At 42.2% G+C, this 17,251-nt stretch overlaps 2 protein-coding genes across 10 annotated transcripts in view; one reads left to right on the forward strand and one right to left on the reverse strand.

The window, feature by feature from the left end:
• LOC147126536 (uncharacterized) overlaps positions 1-17,251 on the forward strand; it is a 112,936-nt gene that overhangs the window by 8,718 nt on the left and 86,967 nt on the right. For 4 of the 9 annotated variants that reach the window (XR_015084823.1, XM_086022984.1, XM_086022983.1 and 1 more), the window contains one exon: positions 16,116-16,236. The exons of 3 other annotated variants lie outside the window; for them this stretch is intronic. Coding sequence is in view for 4 of the 6 variants with exons in the window: in XM_086022984.1 (XP_085879110.1) it covers positions 16,234-16,236 (3 nt within the window). In the remaining 2 variants the exon portion in view is untranslated. Of the gene's footprint in view, positions 1-14,959; positions 15,003-16,115; positions 16,237-17,251 lie in introns of those variants that run through there. 2 more of the 9 variants (XR_015084825.1, XM_086022986.1) reach the window with 1 other exon arrangement.
• LOC147126538 (homeodomain-interacting protein kinase 2-like) lies at positions 12,494-14,761 on the reverse strand. The gene is made up of 7 exons (XM_086022523.1): positions 14,115-14,761; positions 13,856-14,037; positions 13,659-13,782; positions 13,448-13,579; positions 13,315-13,377; positions 13,051-13,232; positions 12,494-12,983 (listed from the first exon to the last, which is right to left on the reverse strand). The coding sequence occupies exons 1-7, from the start codon at positions 14,625-14,627 to the stop codon at positions 12,896-12,898; spliced, it is 1,284 nt and encodes a 427-aa protein (XP_085878649.1). The 5' UTR covers positions 14,628-14,761; the 3' UTR covers positions 12,494-12,895.

The raw sequence follows: 17,251 nt of genomic DNA on the forward strand, positions 1-17,251 counted from the left end.
TGGGAAATGGAGAGGTAGAGGCCTCAAGACTGTGAAAGTCTGTCAAAATAAGTTTAAAGGCCAGTTTTAAAAATGGTGAGTTCCACCATTGTTGAGTTGGCTAGCAATGGGAAAAACGTTGTCCCCTCTGAGCTATATGTTGAGTTCTATGCTCCCGCCACGTGCTCCAGTTAAGAGGCAAACAACGCCATTTTGAGCCAATCTTTGAGTGAGGACAAGCTGACTCCAGATTGCCCGCCGAGCTGTCGACAGTAATTTTCACATTTAGAAACAAAGCTGCAACAAATGTGACAACAAACCTGCCTCTGAGCCCATGGCAATTTTTTCTTGTTCTCGCCAACGTTTTCGATGACATTTGCGTGAGGTCAGAGTTGTTCAAAACGGGAACCGCGGTGGCCGCACTTGACTCCCTCCATCTGTTGCCCGTGTGTGCGCCTCACCTCTGCTCTTTTATTTCTTCCCTTCCTCCTTGTGATCCCGGCGCCGTCGCCATCATTCGCACGCTCCTTCATCACTTCCCACACGACGCGGCACCCACGCGCGCTGCTGTCTGCTCGTCTGTTGAGCGAACACATTTGCGTGTACATGCTAACACACACTTCGCAGCTCTTTTTTTGTAACAGTGAAATGTCAAAAGAGTGACAAGTTGGAACTTATTAGAGCTTTGAGAAAAGGCGTGGTGAACATGTGATGACAACGCCTTGTCTCTTGGTGTTACTAGCTGCTTATTGTTTAGATCATTGGACTCACAGTTTTGAGGCTGCGGGTGTGGAGTTTGCATTCACTTGGGCTTTCTCTTACATTATTAATGTAAATATAGCATGCATGTTATGTTAAGTTATCTGAAGATTCTAAATTATGCATTGGTGTCACTGGTGGTTTTTGGTATGTGCGGTATGTGGGGCAGCATGGGGTAGCTTTCTTCTCCATGGAATGGTTTCGTATTGGCATCATGGCATGTAAATAATTGCCGTTTAGATGGCCGCAAGGCTTTTTTCCCTTCAAGTGGATTAACATCAACGTAAGATTAAGTTGGTACTGTCAGAAAAATGACATTGGTTGTAGGGCTGTGCAATTCATCGAAATTCAATTACAATTACAATTATTATGCTCTATGATTACAAAATTGGCATAATCGTAAAAAAGGATCATTAATATGTATTTATATCCAAAGCACTACGTTTGTTTACACACAATGAAATCATACTTGAATTTATACATTTGAACCTTTTTCTATTTTATAATAACTCATTTTATCAATTTTGTCTGGAACTTACAGTACATAATTATAGTGTTTCAAAAAATTTCACTTGTCTTTATCATTTTTACGATGAAATATTTTCTTGTTTTGTTCCAAATAATAAATGAACGTTTGAGTAATCGTGATTTCGATTATTACTAAAATAATTGCGATTAATATTTTTTTTCATAATCGAGCAGCCCTAATTGGTTGTAAGAATAGTTCGCTAGATCGCATCTTGAGCAGCAGTTTGCCCTTTAAAACTAAAGCAGTGTGTGTTTGTCTGAATGTAATTGGGAGCGCACCCGTAATGAGTAAATTACCATTCATCTCATGCACATGGACAGCAGGGCCTCCATGGCCAACACATGGACCCTTCCTCACACACGCCAATAGCAGCAGAAATGATTGTTTTTGTGTTTGTGCATGAGGACCGGCGCGCTGTCAATCAGAAGATGAGGTCGCCCGGTCGCTGAAATTCACAGTTCAATTTGGATTAGCGTCCTCCTGCCGTTAATTAGGACGGGGTATCCATTTTGTACATCCCGACGGGCGACGAGGGTCCGTCAGCTTCACCGCTCCAAGAAGGGGAAATATTTCAAATTGAATGCAGAACAATGACAGGAATAACACGATTATCCCTGCACCATTCACCCAAACTGCCCGACGCAATAAATATTTTTAAGCTATTTCCTTGGCAAAAGGAACCTTAAAGCTTCTTTTATCCGTGCATAAAGAAAAAAACTATGGATTATGACTATAAGCTGCTCATTTGAACTCACAACCGCCTGTAATACATGTGGGCGAGTCGTCCATGTAAACACTCTCTTGTGTTATCAGAAAGCTAAGATGGCACTTTTAACCTTTTGAAACGGCCGATTAAATGACCGCCCAGTTGTGTAATGGTTGCGGATACATATGGAAATGGCACATTAGCATTTGGGTAAAGGCTGATGCGCAACAGATGAAACGAAATGTCACGATAAATGCGGAAGAGTGCAAGCGTAAAGATCGCTAATTGCCAGAACTTGGTTATTAACCTCCACTCAATGCAAACTGTGACAATTTTAGAGTTTAATGGAGAGTTAGGTGCTCCAATTGGTTTGTGGTGCATCGTTATTGCTAGCCAGCCATTTAGGTCCAATTAGAAACAATTGCTTTTAGCCTTTGGCCACTTCTTTTGGTAGCGTCTAATGAGATCTGATACAAGAGTTATGTCATGGATGCATTTAGCAAGAGAATACAGTGGTGCCTTGAGATACAACAAAAATGTGCAGCATTCCATTTTTCTAATGAGAAAATAGTCAATATTTGACAATACAGTGATGACATAATTTGTTAGAATGTAAAGACTTAAGTATTTTTTCCCCACATTTTATGCTTCACTTCAATAGATGTGGTAGTCATTCTTTGCAGAGGATAAAGAAAGTATGGCTGTGAATATCGCAGCTGTTGATTAACACTGCAACACAGATACTATTCGTTAGATGGTTTTGCATTGTTTGTTAGTATTAAGTTAAATGGACACGGTGCAAGGTGAAGCTATGTGGTTGTTTTAAAACATTACCATTTTACCCAATGTACTAACGTAGACCAAATAATGTGTTCATAAGCCTAAAATCCTCCGCCGTGCAGCTAAATTATATTTTTGATTACATTACTTCTCATGAAAAGTCACTCCAGCCGGAATCAGGGGAATCCGACTCTCACTAGTAGCCTTTAAATACAGCAGCCAATTTCCCCTCGGCGTTAATTGAGGTGACAGTTGGCGCCGCGGTACCGACGTCTGCCTTTGACCCACTGACACACTTCCTTTTCCATCTGTCTGCGAGAAGCTCCGAGGAGGGGCGAACGCACGGACGTGAGCGTGTCGACTCGGGATGCTTACCTAACGACTTCTTTGAATAATTCAACCTTGGGCTTTGCCGGCCTCGGTGGCACGCCGCCCCAGCTGCTCATTTCTCCTGGACAGCAAGAGAAAAGATCCATAAATCATACATAAATCTCTTTGCTGCCCCTTCTTTAATCCATCATTCCGCGCTGACCCCCATCTGCTTCTGTTCACATTCTCATTTTTCGCTGTTTTTTTCCTCCATTCACTACGTCACCTTCCCCTTCTTGTCTCTCTGTCATGCATAAATAACTCCCCGCACCTTTTAAAGTGCATAATCAAATAGCGTGCATAAAGAAAAGTCCTCGCGTTATTCCCAGCTTCATGATCAGGTGCTAAAAGACGGGCGCCAAGCAGCACGCTCACTGAGCTTGATTAATCATTCATGTAACTCTTGCCTGATTCAACTTTTGCTTTATATTGACTTTTTCTCCCGCAACGCAGAAATAATATTGTGAATTGATTCATCACGAGCGAGAAAGACAGGAGCCAACAAGAGAGACAACAGCAGATAACGAGAGCGAGGGGAGGATAGTTCACCGTATCTGCCGCCAAATGATCCCTATAATCTTATAACACCCGTCAGAAATCTGATGGATCAAAGTGTCTGAAATACATGCAGGCCTGAGTACAAAGTGTATGTGTGTGGGTGTGTGTGTGTGTGTGTGTGTGTGTGTGTGTACGCGGCAGATTCTTGTTATGTGATACAGCAAAAATGTCTTTTGAGACTATTTGGCTCTTTTTACCATGTATTTACGAGGCTCACACGTATTTATCAACTCTATCTCCCAAAACAGTATATCCCACATACTGTACTGTATATGTAATCCAGTGGCTGCAATACATTTGGAATGTGGGCCTTGAGTGGCTTCGAATAGCCACAAATTGTACTCAAGAGTATAATTACATTAGAATAATATGACTCAAGTAAAAGTACAGTAATCACAGCCGAGATGTAACGAACTTACGGTTTCTAAATTCTGTTGAGAAAGGAGAGGCTTTACCTTAGCCAGGTGCCTCAGATGATAAAAATAGATTTAACAACAGCACCAATGTGCCGCGCCAATTAAAATTCACTGTGCAGTTTAGGATACAAGTTTGAGACTGTCGGCTTTTGATAATGCGCCCCCCTGCCCAAGTCAGTAGAATGGGATGTGCAAGGACCACTGGGACCAAACACCATAACTTCTGTTTTCTTGTCATTGAAATTCAACAAATTCAGTGCCATCTAGACCTTGATTTCCTCCAGATAGGACAAAAGATACAAAGATACAGAGGCCCCAGAGTTGAACCCTGTGGAACACCATGTGACAAGTGGGGGCATGCGGGACTCAGAGCAACCAAGTCTAACACAAAAAGCTCTGTCAGCCAAATAGAATCCAAACACTCAAGGTTACTTCATTATTTTTCCTTCAATATGAGTATAATATTCAGTGAAAATCTAATCAAATGCTGAAAAACTGGTCAGATGATTTTATTTTTATTTCATCTATCTATCTATCTATCTATCTATCTATCTATCTATCTATCTATCTATCTATCTATCTATCTATCTATCTATCTATCTATCTATCTATCTATCTATCTATCTATCTATCTATCTATCTATCTATCTATCTATCTATCTATCTATCTATCTATCTATCTATCTATCTATCTATCAGTGCACAGTACGTGTTTATCCTTGTGCTCAGGTGTGATCATTCACTCACACGTGCTTGTGCACAGATCATCCAGGCTGCTGTATTTCCTGTCTAATTAACCCTTGACCCTATTCTCTCCCCCCCGACTGGCTGTCCAGCTTCGTCTTATTTCTGGTCTTGTAATGGATTTGCACCATCATCACATCCTTTTATCTCCCCTAGTCTGTCTGTATTAAGGCGATCTATTCGACAGTATCTATTTCTCTTGCTTAATACCTGTGGATTCTCCTACTTTCACCCTTAGTGTGCGCGTACTCTCTATGGACAATGGTACTGGAGGATTGGGAAGTAAACATTTTTCATGCATGTTACAAAATAAAGAAAAATTCCATTCAAAGGCGGAAATGTTATCTCGATGATCTCTAGCCTATACTCCCTGTTTTTTTTTTGTGCACTCATGTGCGTCCATGTGTGCTGGTGCGTCCACACATATCAGACCACCTGTGTCGGACTCTCCTGTTGCCATGGTGAACTCCATTCGGCCCACAGCCAGCGCATAGGTGTGTGCTCCAGTGTGCAAGTTTGGATTTGTCAACCGCTAAGTGAATGTGTGTGTTTGTGCAGGGAACTCTGTGTTCGCTGGGATTTTGCCTGCTTACAGCCCTCAACTGTTTATTGCTCTGGCCTGCGTCCTGCTTCCCTTGGCTTACCACGATCACGTCTTAAAAGGCTCTCATTGTTGTCTAACCTACAGACGGCAGATGAGATTTGACAATTTGCAGATGAATAAATGCGCCCTAATCCGCCTCACAATCAATAAACAATCACCCCGCGCAAACCAATCCCTTGTTTCAATCCGACGTGGCGAATAGGAGGAAAAACATAAATCCGTTGGAGCTGTTTGTCCTCTTTTATTACCGCGGCTGCTGCTGTCGAGAAGTCCCAAATCTGCCCTTTGTAATTGAGAGTGAGCCTTTTGGTAATGAGAGCTGCTTGTTGCCCTCAAAAAGCTAAATATTAGCGACAGCTCTCAGTATGATGCAGTGCAGTTCTACACCGCTGCAATGGTAAACACGGCGTTTCTCCTTCGGGGTCTTTAATAGCAATCGAAGTCACGCTGGCCACTTCAGAGTGTGTTAGGCACTAACTACTTGGCTAAACACCTAAGATGACAACTCAATGGCCAGCATCACTCTTAAGACTGCGCGAGCAGCAGTTGCATACCTCGTGAGTGACTGTACAAAAATCGGCGTCATACTTACAGTTCCGTTTCGACAAGATCGACAAGTGACGTCTTCACTTGTCTGTGTTCAGAAAGCTTAACCACACCACACCATTAAAATAATAATTAAATAGCAATAATTAATCTGCCCTGTATGGCCAGTCCAGCCCTGCCTCGGAGTGATGAAATGTTGCGCCCCACCTTGGTCCTATCTATTGTATTGATGAAGAGCTATTGCTCATATTCAGTGGGAAAACACAGACCAGAAGTGCGCCCCGAAATCCGACGACAGAATCAACATTTTTACTTCATTTTGCGTCTTCACGGAAAGTCATGCGGTGACCATCGTTTCTCTCATTTGATTGCGCAATCGTACCTAATATTGTGGCAAGTGAGTGCCCCTCCTTTTTCTTGTGTGCTTTTCTCCCCACTTGTTTTCTCACCTCCTCCATCCTTCTTCTGCCATTGCCTAGTTTCATCCTCTATATTTTTATATCCAGGTCCACCCACGGGTGCTGTTGCGTCACCAGCAATTTTTTTTTTTTTTTTTTTATAAACGAGAGCTTTTTAGCATGTTTCAAGTGTAGTTAACCTAGCCTGATCTGCTGAAAAGCACCAGTACGGTTCCATCTAGCAACAGCTTGCCCCCGCCCCCCCCTCCCATCGCACGTTGCAGCTGGGAACACTGGGAGCGGATTTACATGCTCCCACTGCCTCCCTCTCATTGATCTCCGAGCATATCTCCTGACGGCTTCCACTGCGGGAAATCTTCTAAGGGAGGATATTCAAAAGCACCCCTTTTTTTTTTTGGCGGTTACTATGGCAATGGCCGCGTGGAGAGCATCTTTGTGTAATTGTACCTGAGAGGCTCACTTGGCACACAAGGCAAATATTGTGTCATTTGACAAGCTTGGAAAATTGACCACTAATTTGAGTATATTACTGATGTGTGCACCAAATATACGAAATTATATTTGCCTCGCACAAAAAAAGCATTTACATCAAATTTCAGACCGAACAAGGACACCCAGATTTCCGTTTTTGTACTAGTTATTATTTTAAATGGTAATTCAAAGCAGGGGAGGTTGCTCAATTCAATTAATTATTTTATAGCATGAACTGCACAAGACTCCTTGTTTTGTGTCCCATCCGATAGTATAAAATATAGAAGAATTATTTAGAAGGCCATTACCTTAAAGCAGTGGTTTCTATAACTTTTTACACAAGTATTGCCCAGCAAATGTAACATTATGCAGTTTAAATATTAACATGCACTGAAGTAAAATACGGTAAAAGAAAAACTGTGGTTGAAAAACGATTCAGCTAAAATGTATTGTACTTAAAAGTGAAATAAAAGGTTGTACTTGAATGCGTGAAAACAGTTATTTAAGATTAAATGCAAAGTTAAATACAACTGAACTGTCTGACAATTACAAAATACACTGTAGTAGGTCAGATAAAATTGTTACACACATTGAGACAATGGCTACGCGTAAAAGGACACATTTATCGATCTGCGCATGTCAAAACAATTTCCGATCATAATTGTAATCCGAACTCTGATCGGATTATTTCTCCATGCAAACGTAGCCAATGACCCACATTTAAACATCTAGCAAGGCTACATTTGATGATTTCATAAAGAGTTTAACTGCAATTCCATCTGGGCTGACCATATGTCCTCAGAGCTTTCCAATCAGCAAGGCAGAAGTCCAATTATAATCTAAGAAAAGCCACGCAGCGCTGACTTTATGCACGAGCATGCGGGGCTGCTGTGCATCCGTGCACAAAAGGATGAGACAATAAATGAGGGCATGAATGAGGAAAATCACGAGAGAAAGAGGAGGTGTCGTAACGAGTCAATAGACCTTGTCTCGCACCTCCTGCATTCATCCATTCACACTGACATGCACACAGGATGCAAGGTGGTACACACACCCCGAGTACAAAGGCTGCCATGACCACCGAAGAGAAAGTGAACTCGGGTAGTGGCCAAGCCTCAGTGGAAAGTTACAGCTTCCCTTCCTGTTTTCCTTCGTCTTTGTCCAAGTGTGTGTTTGTGTTGTGCGAACAAGAGCGGCTTTGACTCACAAATTGCGCACTCGCCTCCCGGTGTCACCGCACTGGACAGTCGGTGCGCGCGCGCTGCGTATCGACAGAATCGACATATTCGCGCGAGTGGGCCGGGCAAGACGTGCGTGTGCATGCGGTGACAGGGAACTGACCGGTCCGTTTGGATCACTCCCACACAGGCCAAGGCAAACACAGACACACACACACAAACGCACACAAAGGGTATTGTTCCATCTCGACCCTTTTGACCGTGGAAGTGACGCACCAACCTTAGACGAACAATTTAAGTAGGGATACATACATGTGCATATATACAATTCCGATTACTTGATAATGCCATTATGGCTGGAAGTTTTGATGAAAATGGGTTTTCGTTTGAATGAAATATTGCTTAAACTTTTACCAAACGCAGCATTCTCACTTCAATATACGAGTAACACTTCTTTTACACAATTAAATATTTTTCCAAACTTGTTTTTTCCGTAAAAAAACCCGAATATTTAAGAGTTTGTTCTGCGACATCGATGCTATCTGTTAGTCCATCTATAGAGTTTTGCATTATGTGTTAGCATTATGCTAACTAGTGGACTTCTGCGAGACAAAGTGTTAGCTTATTGATTTTGAGGGGATGTATTAGATTAGGTGGCATTTTATACTTGGGTAATTATGTTAACTGTTCACTAAACTGCACACCGCACATTCCATGAGGGCATTATAATATAGTATATTCCAGGCCGGTAAAGGGTATCTGGTGGAGTATTGGAGCAGTTTTACCCATATCAGTATATAGATACAATATCCCTATATTTAAAGTGTGTGAGGGAGATTTGAAGCAAATCCCAGACGGAATGTAAGAAATGCACGATGCTAGACAACCATATAGTATTCAGTATACAACAGTATTTAAATATGCAAGCACACTCGCAGGGTAAATACGCTATTATGGCTCCATCAGCCCTGAGTGATGATGAGGGCCTCCATTTTGCAACACCTGACACTCATAGTGAAGCAATGAAACACAATCTCTTCCTCGCTGGTGTAAACAGTGACATCCCCCATGCATCATCATCATCTGCATGTTTTTTTTTTTTTTTACTAGGCGCAGCACCAACTGCTGCACAATAATAAGAGCTGCACAATGACAGCTTGTTATGCTCGGTTTTGTTTTACGCTTCCTCCTATAGGCCACCGCAGGCAGCGGGCTCCCGAGGGAGAAATATGACGTAGAACCACATTTAACTTGTTCAAGGGAAGCTTGTGTACCGTGTGAACCGTGTTTTTTTCTGATATTGAGGAAATGATGAATTTGAATGTAGGTTTTATACGCCTCAGTAAATCTCCCATTCCCCACGACAACAGCGAGTCATTTTTCCTGTGACTCACACGTGAAAGACATGTAAATAACATTATTTTTATGTGCATACTGCACGAGGCTTAGCAGCCAAATGACCATGGACTGCAGGGCATACTGCAAATACAATTTTTAGATACAACGTGTTATTTGTTGGTGTACTTATGTGCCAGTAAAAGACAAAGTTGCTGAAAATATCATAATATATGAACAAGCAAAAAATGCTATTTAAATTGGCAGCAATTAAGTGCACTTTATTGTGCAAAGGTTAAGTTTACTGTATATACTGAAATAATAATAAGCTCATCCCAGCGTACTCACAAATTGTTGGTTGATTAGCATTAGCTAGCATAATCAGCATTAATACCACACACGTCAGCTTCCTAATCTAAAGGCCATTTATTCATTTTTTTTGACAAAAATAGTTTGTTTTTGCTAAAAGCATCTCCTCATGATGCAATGCACTTTTGCTTAAATGATGGTAAATGCTGAAAATGTATGTAATATACCTTGTCGGCCATATATATTTTTATGATGCATTATTTTGTGTTTAAAAAGTCCGAAGCTCAAACGCCCTATAAACGTTTATCCATATTTTAACCAGATTAGGCAGCAATTTAAATGGAAAAACTCATTTAGCATGCTCGGATGCTCATATCTCTGTCAAATCTTATCAGATCAGAATGTGATTTGTCGAGCTTAAATGGGATCTCATTACAGTTTGTAACATTCTGAATCTGGGTAAAAAGTCACCCCGTTTTAACTAATAGTTTCCCCCTCAAAGTTTAGATTTATTTTAACGAGCTGCCCTTTGTGTTGAGAGGGTTTATTTCAAGCCTTTTTCCACTATGCGCCGTTGACTTGGCAACAGGAGCGCGCTTAGCCAAAACATTGTATTTTAAAGTTGGAAGGGTTGCTGCCACAAGAGCAGCTGGCGTGGATGTAGGCCACAGCAAAAGTGAAGCCCAGAGGGAGGTCAAAAAGCGGTCGCATGGTAGCCAATGCCTTTTCGTGTGGTTACATTTGCAAAGACCGTCACAATTACATTCATGAACACCCTACATGATATGTTGATACAACGTGACGTTTTTTGTGACTCATTGTGGCGGTCACGCTATTTGGGGTGCAGATACACATCCATATGCATTAACATTTACATGAAGTATAAATTTGTGCACTCTTCCGCCTCAAAACACAACGCAAACCACACACAGAGCCAGGAATACTAGGTCAAGCTGTCTGCGTGACATTAAAAATGGAGAACAGTCGTCTTTCTGTGTGCGTCTGTGTGTTGCTATGAGGCAGCTTCCTTTTCATTGGCCATAGTCCCCGATTCCCTGATCCATTTTGCTTGAGTCATTGGCAGCTATGAACAGAAGATTACAACTGTGTGTGCGCGCGTGTGTGTGTGTGTGTGTGTGTGTATGTGTGTGTGGCGTGTGTCTGGATTTGACTAATCTCTTCAAACGGTGAGGTGGAAGGTAAACCAGAGAATGAAAGTGAGATTTAGGATGAGCTGTGAGTGTAATCATCGGTTTACGGTGAAGAATATTAAAGAATGTAATAAGGGTAGCGGTCATCTTGGCTTTTTATATTAGATAAATGTAATCTAATAATATTAACACTGACGTCAGTCCAAACTGAGCCGGATTGAAAAAAATCTGTTTATGCATCAAGACCTGGATGAATGAGAATCTACCAGACATAAAAAATTGAAAAATGACAAGGCAAGTATGATTTTAGGCTAACAGTTTTTTTTTGTGGCCTGAGTGTGACACAAAGTTGTCTCAACCCTGAGGTTCTCTCCAGTATCCCTGACATTTTAGTATTTTGAGTAAAATTGCACAAATAATATATATATATATAAATAAAAAAAAACGTGTTGCCCTGTTGTCGCTGAGGGGTCCAGTCCTAGCAAACAGCACTAGCGGGGGAATCATGGCCTATTTGTGTTGATTCAGATTCCTCCCATTAGTGTACAGGCTATGCGCGATGTCACCCCTTTTAAACTCCGGCTGAACCAAAGTAGAACAGAGCGAGTGGGTGGTTGCAAAGAGTTGTTGGCTTCTGTCAGTTTTTGACTCATTGAGGCCATTGATAAAATATCGGCACAATGACAGAACGATTCCTCAGGGCTTCACTATTGTGGGTTAATGGTTGAAAGTTTTTAGAGTTCATTATCCTTTCATCTGTTGGGGTACCATTTGGTATGGTACCTAAAGGGTGGAAATGTTCTTTGTGGAACGGTTGTTTGTGCTCTGTGCTGCAACTACGTTCAGGCATCCTTCAAGTGTTTCCTGTTATTCCCTCACATGCTGTGACAGGTGATGTGGGCGGAGTTGCAGGCGCTGGCATTTAGGGGGAGACAATGCAAAGATTTATCCTGACACTTGCGTCAGGAAAGGGGACAGCATGTGTGTCCTTGAGATCCGCAGATGCTGCCTTATTCCCAAGTCACGTTGAACTGTTTACAAAGCCGAATTGGCAGAAAAAGCCTCAGTATTGCGAATGATTCTGCGGTAGACTGAGCTCCGGTGCACTCAGGGGATTATACAGTATTTAGGAATGCTGCATCAATAGCACACTGAAAATACAATCAGTAACAGGCTCATTATCATTCATTTCATCACTTTGGCACCTAGTGGTCATCAAGAAATATCAAGGGATATCGCCCGGATCAAAGCATCAGTTGATATACAGTCGAAGGCATAGACCTGGTTCAGTCATGAAAGATAAAGGCTCTAAGGTGTTCGAAAGAGGATTAAAAAGCACTCATCTGAATTAAATTTGACCACGTCAATGTGTCCTGTCATGCGTGACACTCAATTACGAGTGCTCCTAGAGGTATGCTGCGAAGTGTCTCTCAACAACTCACCTTCATTATAAAGTCAAATTGAACAGCGGCGCTAGTATGGGACCATAAGATACCCAAAATGCATGAAACTAGATTTACAATGCTGCTTAATCCCTTGTAAAAAGCACTGGAACTGAACATTTTCTTGTAGCAGCTTTGTTCAAAGGTGCTGTGTAAGGAATAAGTGCTTAGAGGGAAAAACAGTCTTACGCTGCCAGGTTTTTCCATCGTACTTCAGGGCAGACCTATATTTATTTGTGTATGATTTCTTGCACTCAGTCATGAAGTCACAGTAACAGCTTGCTTTGGGTGAAAGTAACCAAAACCCAAAACTAAATCCAATTTAAATTCTATGGGAGGACCTGAAGAGGGTCATCTGCAGGCGTTGCCCTTCAATCTGTCTTGCGCTCACGCGGCATTTTACCAAAGGGACATTACATTTTTGTTCGATTTTGACTTTCACTTGATAATTTTCTGTACATTCCAATTGTTCTTATTGAAACACTCCAAAACCAAGCAGATAGTAGGAAGTCACATCAGTGTATCTCCTGTCATCTTGTTTTGTCTGAATCGTCAAGCATCGTCCTCATAATGTAGGGTCTTGATGGTCTATGGGTGTCGTCACACTGCACTGGGCTGTTGAAAGTCTCCTTGGTTCAACGAGGCCTCAATCAAATGCCCGGCCAGGAGATCCAAGCAGGATTTAACGCTAGAAAACGTTCATGTCTGAGTAAGTAGACTACCTCTGCGACAGTGGAAGGAAGACAATTTCTTACTATTGGCAGTCATTGAAGTCCCCAACAAGGTGGCTCATGGTGATGAAGGGATGTTGAAGAATCTGGTTGGGTCTGATCCTTTCATCGGGATCCAGATGCAGCATCTTCACCAGCAGGTCAACAAAGCTCCTCCTGTCAAGGTCGTCAGCTCTCGCGTCTTCTCCGGTCAGTTCATCGCATCCCTCAGAATAAAATGGCAGGAATCACGTAAAACTCAATCTTATTGACGATTCAAAAGACTTTCAGAAGCTTAAGGCATCTTACCTCCAGAAGGTCATATAGGCTGTTTAGGGTGCAGGGTATGCAAGAAGAACTGTACAGCTTTGACTAAATAGGATACGTTTTATTTGTTTCTTGAAAAGCTGTACTTAATATACAAGTCCAAAATATTCCATACCTTAAACATCCAAAGGGTTGGTTTCCTTTTTTCACATCTTGCAAAATAATGTTGGAAAAACTGTTTTGTGTACACTCCAGAATTCAGCAGATGTTTGGGTGGCTTTCCTATGACTCGAAGTATGTGTCTCATCTAGTGAAATAGTAATATCTACATTTACAAAAGTAATGTATCTCTGGCTAGGTCTCAAACGAAGTTTTACTGGACTCACCATATCAAACTCATCGCTGCTAGGGAACAATGCTTTGCCCATGAACAGTTCTGCTGCAATACAGCCGAGAGACCAGATATCAATAGCCTCATTGAAGGGAGCACCCAGAAGAATCTCTGGAGATCTTTACCAGACATTGACATTTTAATACCACTTACTGGTCACTATTTATTTTAAAGTAGCTGTCAAAAGCTCACCTGAACCAGAGCGTCTGTAGTTCCGAGCCCTTGCACCTCTCCGAAATCAAAATGGCTGTACCAAAATCGATGACTTTAACCCTCAGTGGCTGATGTATATGATCCACTAGCATAATGTTATCTGGTTTGAGGTCGGTATGGGCTATCCCGAGGCTCTTAAGGAGTTGCAGCGATAAAGCAACCTGAAATGTTGAAGAATAATGGTCATTTAACCAGGTCAAATAAATCAACAATCCATCATCCAGTAGGGCAAGCAAACCTGCTGCAGAATAGGCCGTATCTCTTTGAGCTCCAGAGCGTCTTTCTCTGTGACCTGGTATTGGTAAAGACTCATGTCTAGCTTCTCAAACTCGTGACAATAATGGCCCTCGTGGACAAAGGAGCTGTACCATTTGACGATGTTGTATTTTTCCAAATTGAAGTTTTTCAGCACCTCCAGGGTTTCCACCTCTTTCTGCGCGTCATTGTTGAATTCTTTCTCCATGATGATTTTTAGAGCCACCGATTCGTCAGTGCCCAGCTTCTTGCAGTGGACAACCCTTCCGAACGAGCCGCACCCCAAAACACTCTCCACCATGTACTCTGCAGAGGGGGAGCATATCAAAGTTCCTACATTGAGCTCTAATTCGTCAGCAAAAACACTTCCAGATGAACTTGAGTCGTCACTCCATGCCGCATAGTGGAATAATATTGACATGTCATCTGTCGAGTCAACCTGATTGTGAAACTTAATTTCTTTTGCGCATGGTGTTTGTACATGTATCCATTCCATTTACAAATTGACAACCTTCTACTAACTGTGAAGGTTAATTGGGTTGGATGAATTGTGGATTCAGGTCACTGGAGGTAGAGAGTGTTTGAGGGTGAGTCTGCCATACAGAGTATGCAGCAGCGGGGACCGGTGGAGGCCGTACTCACGGTTCATGATAAAGCGGCAGGCCAGAAGCTTGTAAAACGGTGTAACTGACAAAGCTAAAGGCTGGACAGCCACAACCGGCTTCTTTCGATCACAGGAATGCGGCTGCACACAGCTCTAATATGTCGTGTCATGACATCACCCACAGCCCCCTCCGACACGGAGGGAGCATTCAGTAATTGGAGAAGCGCGATCATAGCATGATGTCGTCACAACGCTGAGGCACCATGGGTAATTTTTGACCAAGTCAAAGTGGAAATATATCGATACACTTTTGCCAATCCGATATGATTCCTGATACTTGGGTTGCGATCTGATACATACGGGCAACCTTGGTGTAACAGCCTGTCAAAAACCAAGCCTTCAAAATAAAAGCACACTAGTATAGTAACAGTTTGACCACACAAGACAGTGTGGTCAAACTGCTACTATACTGCAGGCTTTTATTTTGAAGGTCCAACTTTTGACAGGATGTGTTATGCAGACGTCCGAAAGTTGCGGAACAAACTGGAAGGGCTTTGAGTTACTAACGCTTGCATCGTGGAATAAACCTTGTCCGTTGAGCCTATGATACACAACGTACAAAATAATTTGGATGAATGCGCATCCATTTCAAGAAAATGAATGGCAAATTCACATTTTTAAGGTAATATATGATATGGAAAGTTCATGAATGAACTGGAGACTCGAGGGAAGGATCGACAATTTTTTCCGCTCGACCTAATTGGTCTTGTCCTCTCCTACTGGTACTTCCACTGCACTTAGCCATCGACTGCCACATCCCCAGGAGAAGTGTCTGGCGCAGCTTGTGGCTTGAGTGCAATAATCATGCAGTCACACATCACCAACAGAAGGGGCCCAATGCGTCGAGATGGGTCCTTGTCACACTGCGGGTGGCTGAGCGGAATGCCTTTTTTTTGTGCAAGCTTGAGGATTTTAAAGTGGCTCTGTGTAAAGTAACCACCGGGGGCCCCTGCAATTTAAGTGTCTGTAATTACTGATCAAAACTGACTGTCAAACTCTTTCAATTGGTCATCTTAATCAGTTTTCCAACCTTAATGGTGCCTGGTGGCCTGTTCCTGTGTCTACTGCAGTGGAGCTTTTTTTCGGAATACCGTAGATTCAGGATCACTTCTGTTGGTTGCTGAAACAGCAAATCACGCATGAGCAAATCCAGAAGCTGCCCAGCGGGATATGCTAAAGTCATCAATGCATTTCTAGTCTTTTGGTTCCTTTTGACTGTAGGTTTCAGATTGAATGATTTGAAAAGGGCTTTCTGTAGGTCCAGCCAATCAATGGGAGATTATCAGCATGTGTGTGTGTGTGTGTTTGTGTGTGTACTAGTGAATCTGGAAGAAAGATAGCAAGGAGCTGGACTCAACAGGGGGGCGGAGAAGAAAAGGAACCCCCTGTTGCGTGCATGGGAGCATTGGTGTGATCGTGTGCTGCTCTATGTCTTCAAATGGTGGGTAGAGTATTTTTTCACACATTTTCACACGAGAAACAATCCGAAGTCTGAATTCGGTATGGATAAAGCTTCATAACTGTCTTAAGTATCCGCTGAACCGATATACATTCCTTCTGTCTTCACGAATGCCTGCCCTAGGAGTTAAGTGTTTTCAACAGTGGTGGTAGAAGAATAACAAATCCTGTTTTAAGAAACTTTCCATGAATAGCATAAACTGTGGTTAGCGTTTGAGCAGGGTGACGGCCATACAGCTTCTCAAACTGAAAAAAAGTGGCATTGGCCTTACAAAGAAATCATGTTGCAAAAGATCTTACATCACAAAATGAAGGCCATTCCATCCCATAATGTGATGATGTCATCTACTATGACATCCGGTGCCGCATTATGATGGCATCCATAACTAATCAATCCCAATGTGATTTTGTACAACTGAAATCCAATTCATGCAAATTGCATTAGGTTTCCACGGCTTGTTATATTTCCCTTCTGTTAAAACTAATTTCCTGGAGCTTTGCTACCGCCACGGTAATCGCCATGAAAACCAATGTATCTTTATGACTCCCCCGCCCCACAACATACTGAGGTGAGCCATTTGTGAGCATTATCCCAACTCATTTGCAGTTGAAATTGACCACCCTAATGCAGTCATGCATTGTGCAAAGTAATCACTCTGGAAAATTTGCCCCTTGATCAAAATCGGATTTTCAAGCAGCGCGGTGGCTCCCTCTGAGCACTGACAAGTTTGGAAGGCAATAATTGGGGTTTCAATTAGTCTTTTCTGTGATTAAAACTACCAAGGGCAATTATTGATGTGACGGTGACGCGGTGGAAGGGAACATAGATTAAGGCTGAGGAGGCTAAAGATAGAATAAGGGAGTAAAAACGGGTTGAATGATGGATGCGTGCAAGATAAAACAGTAGGAAAAGTGCACATGCTGTAGATTAAAAGGCAAAAGATAACCTACAGTAGCAAGGGGGAGAGATGTCTCAAGAGGAAGGAGGGGATGTGAAC

This window comes from Filicampus tigris, chromosome 22, assembly GCF_054856515.1.
Source record: "Filicampus tigris isolate MCC_2025a chromosome 22, RoL_Ftig_1.0, whole genome shotgun sequence".
Lineage (NCBI taxonomy): Eukaryota > Metazoa > Chordata > Actinopteri > Syngnathiformes > Syngnathidae > Filicampus > Filicampus tigris.

Excerpts from the sequence above, each read along its gene's own strand:
- LOC147126538 (XM_086022523.1), bottom strand. The coding sequence starts at position 14,627 with ATGGAATGGATACATGTACAAACACCATGCGCAAAAGAAATTAAGTTT. Across the intron at positions 13,378-13,447 it reads CAACCCTTTGGATGTTTAAG|TCAAAGCTGTACAGTTCTTC; the intron begins GTATGGAATATT and ends TATCCTATTTAG. Across the intron at positions 13,233-13,314 it reads GCCTATATGACCTTCTGGAG|GGATGCGATGAACTGACCGG; the intron begins GTAAGATGCCTT and ends TTTTATTCTGAG.